We start from the raw sequence: 16,910 nt of genomic DNA, 5'->3' as shown, positions 1-16,910 counted from the left end.
AAATAATAAAACACTGGGATTCCTGGAAAGGCCAGAAAACCTGGGCACTACTTCTTTAGGCGCATACTCTACATACTACCTGCTCTTGAAATAGTATTTAAAAGTAATCAATTGTGCATAACTGATCATCATCAATGTGATCATCTCTATAAACGGTATGAGAAAAAGTCCTAACACAAACATCTGCATACCAAAGTATTCTATAGTCAAATAAGACCTTAATTTAACCGAAACCGGATCAAATTAAACCGGGTCAAATTCAGCACCTAGTGTCCGGCAGATTGGCTGAAAAAGCAAATAATCAAGGTGTTGTAATGGTCTAGTCAAAGCCTTGACCAAGACAAAGCTGCGGAGCGTTTTTGCTGTTGAAGCTGCTTCAGTTTGGGTTTCGTGTCTCTGGTAAGGCAGAGACCCACCTGTAGATTGGAAAGTTTGTCAGCAAAACAAATTTTAGGGGTTATAATTTATGCATCTTTTTTGCAAAAACTTCTATTTTGTTGTAGATAAATTCGCCAACAAACATCGCTGAGCTATTTCTGTGGAAACTGTGAGGAACCTTGATTTTATAGAAACAAGCGACCCTGAGGTGTCTGTTTGCTTCAAACTTTTTCTTTTATATTTTTGTATAATAATCCTGAGTAGAAAAGGCGTTAAACTCAAGCATGAGCTGTTTCTCTTTGTATTCAATGCCTCTTTTATTCCTTTACGTAATCCAGTCCTTTGGTGTTTAATCCAGAGGATTTTCAGCTGCAGAAAAATCCATCATTACTTTAACAAACGTGCTTCTTCCTGATGAGTCACAACAGTGACGATACAAAAAAGTCCAAAATAATGAGTTCACACTGATCCGGTTCACTGAAGCATCACTTTTTATTTATTTTATTTACATTCTGGAGTAACAGTAAAAAAAAACAAAAAAAACAGTTTTTTTATGTTTTCCTGTAAAAAGTTGGTGCAGAATATTTCTGATCTCCCAGCTTGTGCACATAAACAAGGAATTTAATATCCACTTTGCTCTCAAGAAAGGCATTTTGAATATAAATATGTAGAAAGTAGTGATGGCGTCTGTAATTAATGAATCAAAATCAGCACATTAAGGTCCTGGCATTAAATATATAAACGATGTTGTCCTTTGTTTCTGTTCCTCAGGTCATGCTCACCTGACAGATTTCAACATAGCGACCATAATAAAGGACGGAGAGAGAGCCACGGCGCTGGCTGGAACCAAGCCCTACATGGGTAACACTGAGCCGCCATTGTGTCCTTTTAATAGCTGCTCCTTCTCTGCAGCAACAGCTGTGCTCTGAGAAAAGAGTCGCCTTTATGAGCTACGAACAGGAAAACTGGCCTTGTGCCACTTTGAACACAGATTGAGGTTTGTTTCTAAAGATGATGTATCCAGGATCAAAAAAGTCTTTAAATGGAATCATTGGCATCTAACCATGTGGATTTTATCATTTCTTTTCCTATATGCTTATTTTCCTGGAGTTGTTTTTAATAAACGTTTCGATTGAGACACAAAAGTGTTTTGCAAACTTTACAGCATCGGTGTTTGCTGTGACAGTTTGCTTTGTTGAACCGGGAAATTTGGACAGGAAAATAAATCTTAAAGAATCTTAACCGCAAACCCAAATAGACTGTAGCTGTTTACATCCAGTCGTCAAGCAAATTAAAAATGTTGCAAAAAAAGAAAATGCGAATTTGGCGTGGCTGCATCTTCTGGTTTGGAGTGAATCAACCAGACGAATTGAGTTTGAATGTAATAAATAGGAAGTATCTATCAACGAGCATGAACCACACATCTTAGAAAAACGAAGAGGTTTGGGCTTTCGTGTCTCTGGTAAGGCAGAGACCCACCTGTAGATTGGAAAGTTTGTCAGAATTTATTCGGCAAAAGTGTTTCCATCTCCTCTCTTTTGGGAAAAGCCAAAAACCACCTAAAGCATGTATGAAAACTTATTATGAGTTATTTTGAACACCAGCATTTTCTAATGCAATACTTTAAAATGAGCAAAAACTACTGATGGAAAAAAACAATCCCACCGTTTACATTTTGGTACTGAAGTCGACTTTTAACATGTTTAAATAGCTTAAATGACAACAAGCTGATGTATCAAACACATTGAGTCACTGCTGAAATCTCCGCCAATAGCTGCAGATTGTTTGTTGAAGGTGCAAAAGGAAGTAAAGGCTGTTTGTTCTTCATTTGGGTGTTATAGTTAGTAAAACCAGATCTTTTTCTGCTCCAGACTTGATTTTTCTGCTTTTCCTTCAGCTCCAGAGATCTTCCAGTCGTTTGTCAGCGGAGGCACAGGCTACGCTTTTGAAGTCGACTGGTGGTCGTTGGGGGTGACGGCCTTTGAGGTGCTGCGTGGATGGGTGAGGCTCTCTGAGTTTCAGCTTGGCAGATGTTGAACCTCACTTTAAGGAGGCTCTGAAGGCTTTGCTCTGTTCTTTCTGTTTGATTTGTCCGTTTTATTTGTTCTTTTCTTTGTTTTGTCTGTTTTGTTCGTTCTCTTTTATTCATTTTGTTTGTTTTGTTCAATCTGATCATTCTTTTCTTTCTTCCTGTTGGTTCTGTTGGTTCTGAACCCAGCGGCCGTACGACATCCATGCCAGCAACTCTGTGGAGTCTCTGATCCAGCTCTTCAGCACGGTGAGCGTCCAGTACAGCCCGGCCTGGCCCAAAGACCTGGTGGCACTGCTGAGGAAGGTGAGTTACATCCATCCATCCATCCATCCATCCATCCATCCATCCATCCATCCATCCATACATCCATCCATCCATCCATCTATAATACATCCAACCAGCAGAGAGCAAAGTCAGCGGTCTGGAAGTATTTCAGTATATCGGGTTTACCTCAGGCTTGTTTTCCAGGTAATTTGGTGGTTTGGATCAGACTCGGACACAATAGACTCCCAGTCTAAACTCTACTGGGAACGCTGCATTCAGCAGATGGAGAATGGTGTTTGAGAACTGGGACTTGCCCAGATGAACACTAACCTATCGCTGTAATCCCACAGCATCGTCATAAACCTTCACCAGTTCAACTAAACATGAACTGGATAATCCCAAAAACCGCACTGCCTCACCTCAAGCCAAAGTTTGTTTCCTAAAAAACAAAAATGGCTTCAGAAAATCACTCAGGAAACTATATTTTTTGAGTACCTGTACACTCTGAGTGCAGGCTCTTCACTCTGGCTCTAAACAAATTCAGATAATCCATTTGTCTTCCTTATAAACATAAAAGATTTGATTTAGGACCTCAAGCTGTTTGGTAAAGTTTGGCCTCCAGGAAAGAAGCATTTGCCAAATTTTAGCAGCATAGGAGGATTTTGTGGTAAAGTTATTTCTTCTGCAGAACCATAATTGGAGAAGCTGTGGTATTTGCAGTTTTATTAACATTAGATTATTTTAAAGAGCATAAATTCTGGAGCATTTTTTAGCATATTATCGATTTGGGTATAAAAAGAAAACATCTTTCCTCACACTAAGTTTAGCAGAGTTCACAGTTACATGGAAATGTCAGTGGAGATTTCATCATCTTATTTTTAGTCAGCGCTGACCTTTTGTCTTCTCACAGAAAAACTAGCAAACACCCCCTGCAGCGCGGCGCATTATCTGTCAGTAATTAACCTTGAGTCTTTGGGTTAGCTGTTGTGGAGCTGAGCTTTCTCTGCATCGCTGACGTTACAGAAACCTCACTCTGGGAAGCAACTTCCCAACCTCTAGGGGACTCAGTGTTTGCATTGTATCTCTAAAATTTAATGAGCGATGGATCTTCGCTCTGACTAATTACGCTACTTATTAAAGAGGGAATCAATTAAAGTATTACGGAGTGCTAATCGAATTTTCATCTCATCCCAAGTTACCGAGTCTTCCTCGGAAAGACGATCGGTGCGGACTTGGAGGTGATGCACTGAGATGGAAAGTGAGTTAAGAGGGAGGAGAGGATTTGTGTTGAGAGGGGGAACATCGCTGGAGGGAAACAGGAAGAGTCGAGACCTCCAGGGCATCCGAGGAAAAAAGCGACAGATGGGAAGAGAAACATGCATGAGAGGAAAAGTCACCTCTTTCCTCTTCTGCATACATCTATGTGTTAATAATCAGCACACCAAGGAATACAGCAAGCTGAGCATTAACGTTGAAAACAGGGGGGTCTTAAAATGTCTTAAATTGTTTTAACTAGAACTGAGGCCTTGAAATGTCTTAAATTCATTTTTAAAAATGTAATTTGCCCTTAAATGTTGTGACAGGATTATTTAATCTCCTATATTCTGCGTAGCTTTTTGTTGTTTTTTTGCTTTTGCAAGACTTTTCTGCCTAGAGAAAGTTTGTTTATTTTTTAAAATGTAGTTTATTTAGAACAAATAACTTTGCATACAAAGATCTTCAACAAAGTAAAATTAGATTATAATAAAGAAGAAATAATGAACAGTGGAATAGTGTTATGTGAATTATATATATATATAATTTTTTAAAGATAAGCTTTTCTTTTAGTGTTACTCAGAGGTCTTGCTATTTCTTCAAAAATAAAAATAATTTAAAAAATACATTTATGTCTCCCTACAGGTCTTAAATTTACAACAAAGTATTACGGCCATAAAATAAAATAATATAAAATTACAATGATAAAATCTTAGCATTATGAGAATAAAGTTGAAATAATACGTGAATGAAGTCATAATATTACAAGAATGAAGTTGTAATTTTATGACTATTCTCAAAATATTCTGACTTTATTCTAGTATTTTTATACTTTACTCTCTGAATACAACTTTATCCACGTGATATGACTATTTATAATTTTATTATTTTACTTTCTAAGCATGACCCTGTTTTGTTGTATACATTTAATTCATAAGGGTTTTAAAAAATCTTAAATTCGAGTTGGTGAAAACCTGCAGAAACCCTGGAGAAGACGTACAATAACACCTGTAAATTGTTCACTTAGTGTCAAAAAGAAGCAGATGATGTGGAATCATGCAGACGTTCATTCGTCTCCTTGCTGGTTTCAGTAAAAGTCTTCCAGTAAACAGAGGAAATAAATTCCAGAGGAAGTTTTACAGTGCGAGCTTCAGTGCGTCCGTGCGCTGTCCGTCTGGATGACGAAGCGCTCTGGACGGAGAGACGGTCTCTTCCGCTCGGCTGCTGATCGATTAGCGTGTCTGGATTCCACCCAGATGGACCTAACTGGCCCTGCAGGAGAAAAAGTGAATCATCCTGCGAGCGAAGGAGGAAAACAAAGCGCAGGAAGAGAGTTAACATGACAACCAAAGCCACTTCCCATTATCACTTCCTGCGTTTAGCCCCAGGTGAAGGATGAAACACGATGCACGCTATTAAAATACAAACAGCATATTTGTTGGTTTTCAGGCTCTCTGGGAAAAAAGCAGCTCTGTTTTCATATGGAAAAGCTGCAGCAGTTTTCCTGCAGAGAGCATCAGTGGCGCAAATGTTTTCCAACGGAAATTTGAAGGTTTGATCTGGAAATGACGTCATATTCAGCTGAGGAGATAATCAATCAGTTTCCTGTAGTGAGCTGGCACAGAAACCATAAAGCCATAACTAATTCTGCAAGTTTCCTGTTTTACCTTCAGTTTTAACATTTAATTCAAAATTAATTTTTTCACTTCATCCGTGCTGAGTCACAGTTTTCATCTGCTGAACCAGAGTCTGTGGCTCTCTTCATATGTTAAACTATTTCATTTTGTGGTTTTTTTCTTTTAAGTTAAAAATAGTTGGTTTAATGTAGGACTGAAATGATTAATTGTGATTAATCAATTATTGAAACAATCATTAACTAATTTAGTAATCGATTAATCATTAACTGGAGCACAAAGACTCACAAAAAGGTAATTTTGCTGAAAGAACAACGCAATCAGAGCCAAAACTGAACAAGAAATATAAATATATTTGCATTAAGATAAGAAAAAACTAATTGTTTTAAATATGTTCTGCCCAGAAATCAACAAGTGGCAGCTTTGGCCTCACCTTCTTCAAACTGTGTAAAATTCTCCTGTTAAGAACCTTTTGCTTATCCAATTATTAATCAGTTAATTGAAAAAAAAAAATCAACAGATCAATCCTACACTGTAATGATGTTATTTTCATTCAGCTGCTTTTAAATTACCTGAATATGGATCACTGAAGCAAGAAAAGCAAGAAAATAAGCAACTTTGAGCAAATATTTCTGGGAGTTTGGAGTTAATCAACATTTAGCTCATAAATACCAAAATTACGTGTTTTTATGAAGATAATCAGGGAAGCGATAAAGAACTAGAAACAAACCGTTTCTGTTGAAACATTTTGACAGCTCAGCCACTTCACGTCTTTTCTTTCTTTTTCCATTTTATTTCACACCTGCAAAGTATTTCAGCACTCAGAATGAAGTGACTGGTGAGAGTTGGAGAGAAGTTGTGAAGGTGATATTTGAACTGGCAAGGCGATATCAGTGACAGCGTGTGTGTGTGTGTGTGTCTGTTCCTTCCAGCTGCTGACTGTGAACCCAGAGCATCGGTTTTCCAGTCTGTCTGATATGCAGACGTCTCCATACCTCGCCACCGTCAACTGGGACGCCGTGTACGAGAAGAAGATGGAACCTGGATTCGTTCCTAATGTATGAAATGTTTCAAAACAATCAATATATTATCTCAAATTCATGTATCTAAAATTAAAGGTGACCTGTTATGCTTCCGTGAATAGGTTCATTACAAAATTATTCTTAGAAAATTAGATTTTAGTCTGGTCCTTTCTGCCTATTTGCTGGAGTTTTGCTTGGGTTGCTAGGAGACGGCGGAGTTCCACTGGGGTTGCTAGGCAACGGGTTCAGCTTGCTAGGTGAAAGGCAGTGCCTGACAATTTGTGACATTACATTTGAAGGCTTTCAGAATATGTTTTCTTTCCCAGACACTGAAAAACATTAACTTATTGCTTTTAAAAAAAACCATCTAGCTGTATTTTTTCTTTTTTTAAAAAAACAAAAAAAAACAATTGGGCCGTTTTAAAAGCAGCAGAGAAAATACTCTGCAAAAACACAAAAATCTTACCAATAAATTTTGTCCAGTTTCTCATGCAAATATCTTAGTTCACTTAAATTACGACAACACAAACTTACGAGAAACTTCTCAGCACTGGCAGATTCTTTCACTTATGGGAAAAATGTCTGTGTAAAAGTGAAATAATCTGCCAGGGGAAACCTTCACTTTTTCATCAATAATAAGGAATTATTTACTTAAAACAAACTTCTACATCTTGCTGAAAAGTTACCTGCAGGTTGGCTTTGTTTTATTTCAAGTGCACTAAGAAACTGCACCAAAATTACTTGGTAAGATTTTGTGTTTTTGCAGTGTATTGGCAAAAGTGTAAAAATGTTGATGATGTGTCATTTGTGCAAGAAGCTGGACCAAAAATAATTTTTCTGCTGTCTATGTCAGTTAGCTTGAAATATGTTAATCACATCTTAAATTTTGTCATGTCAGGACTATTTAATTGCTTATATGTTGTTTTTCTCACAGGACATTTTTTGATCAGGCTAAAGTTTGAGTCACATGCAAATGTCTTCATTAGCTAGCTGCTATTAAGGCTTTGCTAGCTGGCTAGCTAGCTTTTTTGCGTAGCCTTTGCCCATTTCTGTTGCTAACCCGTACAATGCTACATGCATTCTGTGGTTAAAAAACTTGTCAACATGATATAAAATAAGACATTTCTGTTCCTTGTCGTTTGTAATAGTCTTAAAAAGTCTTAAATCTGAGTGTGTTAGTTCTCCTATATAGTGAGCCGTTCTTATAAACTAAAGTTTTGCTTCCTGTGTCTGCAGTTCCTCCTGGTGTCTCTCTAATTATGTGGCGTTCGTCTCCCTCCCACAGAAAGGTCGGCTCCACTGCGACCCCACCTTTGAGCTAGAGGAGATGATCCTGGAGTCGCGACCCCTCCACAAGAAGAAGAAGAGGCTGGCTAAGAACCGCTCTCGAGACAACAGCAAGGATTCACAGTCTGTGAGTCAGTCAGTCAGTCCTGCACACACTAAGCTGTGAAAAACGAGGACATATCAAAGACAATTATTTACAAATTTAAACTCAAAGATTTCTGTGAAGATTTTAAAACTATGAAAGTTGTGAGTGAATGTGTGCATCACAGTTTGTTTCCAGTCCAGATATTTTCATGTATATTATTGCCAAAGCATGGTAACAGAGAAAAAGAGATCTAGTTCACATTAAAAACAAATATGGCTGAAATGGAGTTCATTTTGTACAATCTAATTATAAAGTCTAACCTGAATAAGGTCCAGTAATATACTTTTCTTTTTCCTTTTTATCCAAATTACAATACAATCAGATCCTTTTAAAATATTAATGTTTTTCATCCATCCAGAGTCTATTTCTGGTTTCTGGTGTCTCTATTTATTCCTGTTTTAATTTAAAACATGTTTCAACTGCATTCAGAGAATAAGACAGAAAGCAACAAGGCAACAGTTTTACAACACATTTCCTAGAATAGAGACTAAAACTAAATATTTAATTAGAGATGCACCGATCTGATATTAACATCAGTATCGGTTCGGATATTGATATCGGTGACAATATGTCCGATTCATGAGGGCAGATCTATTTGGTTTAATTCTATGCTTTGAAGGTTTGTTTCAGCTTAAATTTGAAATTTTTTCAACTTATTGTTTTTGTCAGTTTCAGTGTCTTTATTGGTTAATTATTCTCCTAATTGCACTGGCTGAACAAATTAAAGTTGTTTGTGAAACTATTGTTGTATTTAATTGTGCTGAACTGGAGCAGAGTAATAATAATTCAGTACATTTGCGTTTAAACAAAGTAAATTCAGAACTGTTTTTCTGTATTGTATTGTATGATACCTCAAATATCTGTATCGGTATCAGAAATGAAAAATGTTGATCGGTGCATCTATATACTGACTGCAAACAAATTGAGAACCAAATAAATGGAACAAAAAGCAAAAAGTCTCCTTAAAGATAAAGAAAAACATTTAAAGAACTTTTAGGTTAAAATCGAATCACATTGATGCCTTTAAAGCCTTTAAAGGATTATGACTCGGTGTGATTCTTCGGCCTAATCCACATGTGTCAAACTCGAGGCCCAGGGGCCAAATCCGGCCCGTCACAGTTTTTTATGTGGCCCTCTAGACTTTAGAGGATAACAGTGTGCTTAAATATTATTTTAATAATAAAATAATTATTATTTTATTATCAAAGCAGTTTTTATCTACTTTCTGCCAGATTGCATCAGTTAGTCCGTCCAGTGTCTTGCCAATTTTTGTGGAAATTCAGGCAAAATCAACAAATTTGTGCTTTTTTTGCACTAATGCATAATTGTGAGTTTATTGCAGATTTGTTGGGTTTAAGAGAGGCTTGTTTTTTTTCTAGTACTTAACAGCCATAACTGATGTAAAATTATAGTCCATGATCCAAATGAGGAGGAATAATTTACCGTCATCACAAATGTTTGTAAATTAGTACCACAAATGTTTGATTTTATTGCAAATAATCACAAAACCCTGGAGGGACTGATCAACGTGAAAAGATGGTCAATATCATTTAATTTTAAGAATTTAATAATGTTTGTTCAGGGGTTTTACCAGCACATGAGAGCGTCCATGATCTTGATTTGGCCCAGAATGGGTTTGACAGCGCTGGTCTTAGTGGATCCTCTGTAACGGTTCTTACCTCAGGAATAACTGCAGCACGTTCTGTTACGTAGGAGGATTTGGGAGCTGTGAGGATGAAGACGGGATTCAAGATGTTACTGCATCTGTTGTCATTTCTTTTCATCTTAAAACAAATCCTACATTTTTAGTCTCATGCTGTCTTTTTACATTAAGAAACACTTTTTTGTTAAAACTGATCAGATTTTGCATGTTTTGTTTGCGTAATTTCCTATTTTTGTATGCAGGGGATCAATAACTGCTGCAGGAGTTGTGCTGGAATGAATAGTATTCTCCAAGAGTCTGTCTGGGATAATAATAATGCAGCTCAGGTCTCCTGTAAGGCACTTCCTGTCAAAACTGCATATTTTTAGTCTGGCGGTGAGCCAAGCTCCATTTTTTCCCTCAGCTGATATGAGTTGCTTCTATTCTCTGCTCTGCAAACAAAATAAATAAAAGAGCGCTCTAGTATGAAGAGATACTTATTGTTGAAGTGCGTAACCTGCCGACACTGTGCAGCTTTCTGCATGACTGACCCACTTTTATTCTCGATCATACGTTCAATTTCAAAAGCATGCATGATTCAGCGCAGCTGCAGTTCATTTTCACATCAGATGTCGTCTAGAGACATCTGATAGATCCGTTTCAGTTTTGATTCACATCAATCTAATTATTTCCAGTAAAGAGGCGCACTGTAAAAAAATATTTAACAGTAATAAACAGTAAAAAATCTATTTAAAAATGTTGATTTGATTCAAGGTTGCCATAGATAAACAACAATTTGTACATTTCACATTTGTACACCAGTTTTATGGGGATTTTTATGCTGATTTTAGAAAAAAAAAATTTTCGAGAAGATATTTTGAGACAGATAATCTGTGAAAAAGTTTAGCTCCTCTGCATCTTCCCAGTGCTCCCACACTGTACAAAAAAAGACTTGTTTTACTGAGAGTACAGTAATTTACTTCTAAATACTGCCATAAATACGATAAAATGCAAATTTATACTGTAAAATGCTGGCTGTATTTTTTTACCGTATTTATTTGGTAAAATTCTGGCAAACACAGCTGCTGGTATTTTACCATAAATTAGTGACTTTTTTTGTTTTTACAGTGCACTGCTAACTAAAAATAACCAATCAGAGCCAAGAGGAGGGCCTTAATGCTGTCAATCACTCCCCATGTGGCACTGCTCATTCCCTTTTACCCAACGTAGCCTGTCATGAATGCTAAAGCTAGTTAGCATAGCCACCGCTAACTGGAGATAAATGGTTTTCCGATAACAGTAAGTTGTTTCTTCTCCATCTGCACATTTAGCAGCGAGTACAAGAGCCTGCTTGGCAGCGCTAAGACCCTCCTCCTGGCTCTGACTGGCTGTTTTTGGTACATTTTTTCAGACGGGTTTAGTAGCTCATAGAGGAGATTGATAGTTTCACAGATTATCTGTCTGTGTCACAACATGGAGACAGTTTTATATGTAAATATTTTTTATAAAAGTTATAGTCATTATACATTGTTTATATACATTATTTTCTAGCTTATTTACTGCTCTAGATATGTTGTTTTTTCAGCAAATAGCCCTCTTTAGAGTCTGTTTACTCCCGTTGACAATTAATTGATCACTAAAATAGTTGCCGATTATTTCAGTAATCAATTAATTTGATTAATTTGATTAATCGTTTTAGCCCAGACAAGTGCAGTGGCAGCTCAGTGATGAATTAGTACAAAGCTTATGACTTGTGTCATACAATGTTTTGCAGCCGAAGTCAGTAATCTATATATCAGCTTGTAGCAAAACAGAAAAATAAATCAGATTTGACTCAATGCTGTTTTTTTAACTAGCAAACCTTCTGCGTTGGTAAAACATAAGTCAGAATAAATACTTTTTCATTCTGCTTAGTTATGCTCCATTATGAGCCTTATTATGACCTTTAATTAAGCATTCACAGGTGTTAACTTTTGTATGCGCCTTTCTCATTTTCAGTTTAATTTCCCCCATTAACTGTCAGCCAGAACTGTTTGAATCCGAAGCCATTGTTGGACCGTTTTCTAAAAGATTAATCAGTTAATTGAAAAAATTTTCAGCTTATTATGCAACAATGGGAATAGCCGGCGCTGATGGCATTTACTCCTCTAACATTTAGCGATCATTATAAGATTATTGCTGTAAGATGTTCTCCTAATTAAAAGGATTACACTGGAATATTAAGTTCCAGATGGATAACAGTGACAAATCTCCACTGGAGACTGAATTCAGGAGGATCTGTGGGTTTATTCGCTGTAAAGTGTTCATCCTAAGACCGGCTGTGATGTTTAACCACAGACCAGAGGTTTCTGCTCTGTACCAAAGAACCAGCCTGTTCTCATCAAACAGCCCTCATGACTGTGTTATTACCATCAGTGTGTGTGCGCGCGCGCGCTTATTCTGCATTATTACTAAGATTATTAAATTATGAAGCCTTTCCGTGCCGTTGTCATGGCCCCGGGTGCTTTTGGAAATATGAGCTTCTATTTTTGTCCCAAGCCAAACATCCAATCTGAGGACGGCTCGCAAACAATTCACGAGTCGTTCTAAAAGCAACCGCGAAGGTTGGAAATGACGAAACGCCGCGTCATTACAAGGGGAGCCGACCCATTCAGGCTTTTCTGGAACGACGGAAAAGGTTAGCGAGCGTTGATTCATGAAGCTGAAGACTTTGTGTCTTCTGTGTGTCGCCTGCAGGAGAACGACTACCTACAGGAGTGCCTTGAAGTGGTGCAGCAAGAGTTCATGATCTTCAACCGCGAGAGGTAAGAGGAAGAAAACGCAGCGGAAAGTCAAAAACAGGGGCCACAAATGGCCCCTCTTTTACCGTCTACAATGGATCTTGGCTAGAAAAATAGAAAAAACCAGCAAATGTTTTATGCAATTTTTTTATTTTTCCCTTCAATATTTGCATTGAATTTCCACAAAAAATGGAACTAAAAGTACCAGTAATATCCTGTCATATATGTTTGTCCTTGCTGGACAATATGGCTGAAAAACATATTGTGATATAAATGTTTCATATCAGTCGATATTGATAATTATTGATTTGTGGGTTTGTTTGTTTTGTTTTTTTGCTTTAAATATCTGACATACTGTCAATAAAGGCCTTAATTCCTCCTATTTTATTTACAGTTTTTACCTCACGCTGTTATTTTGAAAAGTTTTGACTTTTAAAACTCATAAGTTTCCAATGTTGTTGTTTTTTATTCTCATATTTTTAAACACAGAAATTTCCTTGTTTTTCTAGAAAATTTCAGATTTTTAGTCAGCAGCATTTGTTATTTAGAATAAATTTCCCCCAAAAAAACATTTTTCCCACAAAATTTAAACTTTTGAAACTCAGAAATTTTCAAGGTTTTTTCCTAAAATTTCTGTAATTCATCTGAAATTTCCTAATTTTTTTCTAGCATATTTTCAGACTCAAATTTTCTCCTTTTTCTAGAAATTTTCTAAAATTTCTTTTGCCAACGGTCATTGTTAGAAAAAAGGAAGAATACATTTTCACCTAAAATCTTTTCTAGTAAAAATAAGGTAATTGTAACAATTTTAGGAAAATGTTCAAGTTTTTTTCCTAAATATTCTGAAATTAATTTACATTTTTTCTAGCAAATTTTCAGCTTTTCAAAGTTAGAAACCTCCTTGTTTTTTCTGAGATGAATCTAGACATTTACTCTTCCTTTTTTCTATCTACTAAAGCTACTTCATTAGAATCTCATGTGAATCTTTTTTTTTTGACACACTCCTATCTGCTAGCCAGCATTGATTTAAAACTGCTGCAAAGCTTTCCTGCAGAATATGCAGAGTTAATTATGAGTAAAAGTGGCATAAATTATAGTAAGGTATTCCTCTTTGCAAGGTGCAGGGAAGTATATTGGTTCTGTGCTGCACTCAATTATTGCCTCATTTATTACTGACCAAGTCCTGCCACTGCAGTCCTACTGAACTCCCTCTCTGTGCAAGTGTCTTATTATATCCTATTGCTCTAATTAATGACAATCTACTGGTATTTATAATGAATCTAGAATTATGCACAGCAGTGAAGAGCCCTACATGGTCTAATTCAGTCAAGTCCTGTAATTACACTCCACTCTCATTACTGTGGTTTCTGTTTTTTTGCCGCCACATGCAGCAGAATGATTAGCACAGGGAGAAACACTGATACCAGTTATTTATTTTCTACCTGTGAGGTTGAAAAGGCGCCAGGAGGAGGGCCAGTCGGAGGCCGGGGGCGACGACGCCAGCGCCGACAGGGACGACGAGGCAGAAACTGGGGTCGCCGACGACAACACGCAGGATCCGGACCCAGAGCCGGAGCCCGACCCGGAGCCGGAGTCCTCCTCCAAACTGAGCATGTGCGGCTCCGTGTGCTCGTCCCCCGGCAGCTGCTAGCCCACACAGCGACGGATCTGTCTGTGCCGTGCCAATAGATCCCCCCCATCACCTCTCTCCTCTGTCGCCGAGGAAACGCACACGGAGGAGGAGGCCGGGGGGGGGGGCAAAATGACCCAAAATGGCTGCCCCAGTGTTCCGTCTCTTTTACTTTCCGTAGCATCTTTCTGGTAAGGCATGAATGAAGCAGATCCCCAGAGACTCTCTGTGCTCATAGAGTAAGCTCTAACTTCTATGCAATGTAACATTATAGCATGATAAATAAGGTTTTCACTCACTGGGAGGTGTTGATCGTAACCACGGTGACATCCTGAGCAACAGCGATCCACAGCTTAAAGCTGCAGTATGTAACTTTTACTTAAAAATATGTTTTTCATATATTTGTTAAAACTGTCACCATGTTGTGATGGCGTAACATGAGACGGATAATCTGTGAAAAAATCAATCTCCTCCACCTCTTTCTTGAGCTACTTATGCTGTCTGAAAAAATGCACAAATACAACCAATCAGAGCAGGAGGCGGGTCTTAACGCTGTGAATCAAGCTCATGTACTCGCTGCTAAATGTAAAAATGGTGGAGAAGCAACTTACCGTTACAGGAAAACCATTTATCAACTTCATCAGTAGCTAAAATTCTAATAAATGGGTTTATAAAGAATAAAACAAAGTATATTATATCTACAATTTCAGTGCGTTTACATTAGCTTTGCAAATGCATGATGTAGCTCCAGTTAGTTTAATTTTTCCTCATTAATTCATTACTGTTTTTATTTAGTTAACGAAAAATATTTTCTAAATTTCAGTTTCTGTTATTTTGTTGCTATTATAACCTGGTTAGCACTGGGAGAAAGCAGATTTTTTCACAGATTAGATGTTTCATATTATACTGTCATGATATGTTGACGGTTTCAACAAATAAAAATAAATATTTCTTGTAAAAGTTTCATACAGAAGCTTAAGTTGAGTTGCTTGGTTTGGTTGAGGCTCCTCTGGTTCTCCTCAAAGTCTCTGTGCCAAATCCGATCGAGACGACTCAGAAGCCACTCGGTTTGCTGCGTCTGTGTTTCCGCTTTGCTCTTCCCTCCCAGCCTCTCGTACGATCATGGTGGGGAGAGAGAACGCCTCCTTTCAGCTCCACGACTAGTTATTTTACTATTCAACGGTCCGACATTGAGGCGAATGTTTTCTGACTCCCTTGCCTTAGAATAAATAACCTCAGATTGAAGGAAATTGCCTAAAAACCCTTCACAGGTTGATGGGCACGACTCCAAGATTATTGCTGATACCTCCTTGGCATTGTGTTAAAAAGTCTCTAAATGCTCCAGAGAAGCAAAATGGCTGCTTGTTTTTTCTGAAAATATACAGAAGCAGTTAGGGCGTATTTAGTTTTCCACATACAGCTCTTACTTTTTGGCCTTTGACCCTTTTTTTAAGGCTTGAGATTAGATTAAAATATAACCGTGGGGCCTGATAAAGACAAAATAATACATATTATGTCCTGATCCCTAAAAATAAAAGTGGGTGTTCTCTCTTTTTTACCATGATTATGTGTTTAATGCAAAAACACAAAATCTTACCAAGTATTTTTTTGTCTAGTTTCTTGTAAAAATATCTTAGTTTTGTGTTATTCCAAGTAAACTAACTTGTAGTAAGATATAGGAGCTTGTTTTAAATAAATTATTGATATTAATATTCATATTGATGGAAAAAAAACTAATTCAGCTGGCAGATTACTTCAGTAGCTGTGTTTCCATTGCCCACATTAATTTGACACTTTGAAAAATAAATTTGCTAAATGAAACACACAATTTTCGGGGGGAAAAAAAAGTTTAAAGACAAAGTCTTGGCGCTAAGATGAGGTGGTTTTTCAGCCATATCAAAATTGGTTTATTTTGCAAAACTGGAATGGAAACACTTTTTCTGGTGTAAACCATGAAGAAGAAGAAGAAGACAAACAGGAAGTGCCAGCAAGTTTTTTTAGTACCTCATTGCATAAACAAATTAATTTATATGTCATCTTAATTGTGTTTCTTATTTAACAGACACATTAAATTGTGAAATTGTAGGTTTTTCTGAGATTAGTGGAATATTGACAAAGTTTTGCAGACATTCATAATGTAAATGCAGTATAACAAGAAACGTATAACCTCTGTTATAAGTGAAATAATCTGGCAGTGGAACTAGAACTGGGTTGCTAGGTAACGGGCTGGGCTTGGCTGGCGTTGCTAGGTAACGGTGCCAGTAGAACTTGAACTTTTTCATCAACATTAAGGAATAATTTCCTTAAAATAAGCTCTTAAATTTTGCTGAAAAGTTACATGTCAGATAGTTTTGTCATATTTGAAGTACACTTAGATATTTAAACTAGAAACTAGACTAAAAATATCATAACATTTGGTGTTTTTGCAGTGCTAAGTTGCCTGAATTCGGGGCTAAAGTGTTCGATTTCCGGTTGCAGCAGCTTTCTGAGTCACAGTTTCCAGTAAGTGTTGGTTGGTTTTATGTTCTTAAACCTGTTTAAAGTTGTGCCTGTCTATGATAATCAGTATCTGTTAACCTTGTTGCACCCACAGATGCATTATAAGATATTAGTCTGGTTTTTCCTCTCTAAGTGTGAACCAAGTTCATTTGAAGCCGTTTTTTTAAAGATATTAAGGTAACTTAATTCGTGGGAAATCAGTACTAATGACTGGAAAAAGGCCAGAATAAGCTCTAAGGATAGATTGCAGCATTGTCAGCCTTTAAGAATCTATTTCAAAGCTGCTTTACTAGACATCATCCTATTAAGTGCTCAGTTAGGACAAAGATCATCTCCGCGTAGG

General features: G+C 37.1%; 1 protein-coding gene across 1 annotated transcript in view; it reads left to right on the top strand.

The window, feature by feature from the left end:
- The window catches only part of stk32c (serine/threonine kinase 32C), a 91,979-nt gene extending 77,105 nt beyond the window's left edge, over nt 1-14,874 (top strand). Inside the window, exons 6-12 of the mRNA XM_014998341.2 lie at nt 1,150-1,239; nt 2,276-2,379; nt 2,597-2,713; nt 6,495-6,620; nt 7,870-7,998; nt 12,395-12,462; nt 13,888-14,874. Of these exons, the coding sequence (XP_014853827.1) occupies nt 1,150-1,239; nt 2,276-2,379; nt 2,597-2,713; nt 6,495-6,620; nt 7,870-7,998; nt 12,395-12,462; nt 13,888-14,089 (836 nt within the window). The 3' untranslated portion in view covers nt 14,090-14,874. The remainder of the gene's footprint in view (nt 1-1,149; nt 1,240-2,275; nt 2,380-2,596; nt 2,714-6,494; nt 6,621-7,869; nt 7,999-12,394; nt 12,463-13,887) is intronic.
- The last annotated feature ends 2,036 nt before the right edge of the window (nt 14,875-16,910 follow it).

The sequence above is a fragment of the Poecilia mexicana genome, unplaced genomic scaffold (genome assembly GCF_051168715.1).
Source record: "Poecilia mexicana isolate PSO_F unplaced genomic scaffold, ASM5116871v1 scaffold_15, whole genome shotgun sequence".
NCBI classification, from domain to species: Eukaryota; Metazoa; Chordata; class Actinopteri; order Cyprinodontiformes; family Poeciliidae; genus Poecilia; species Poecilia mexicana.
This window is presented reverse-complemented; position numbering and strand designations above follow the sequence as displayed.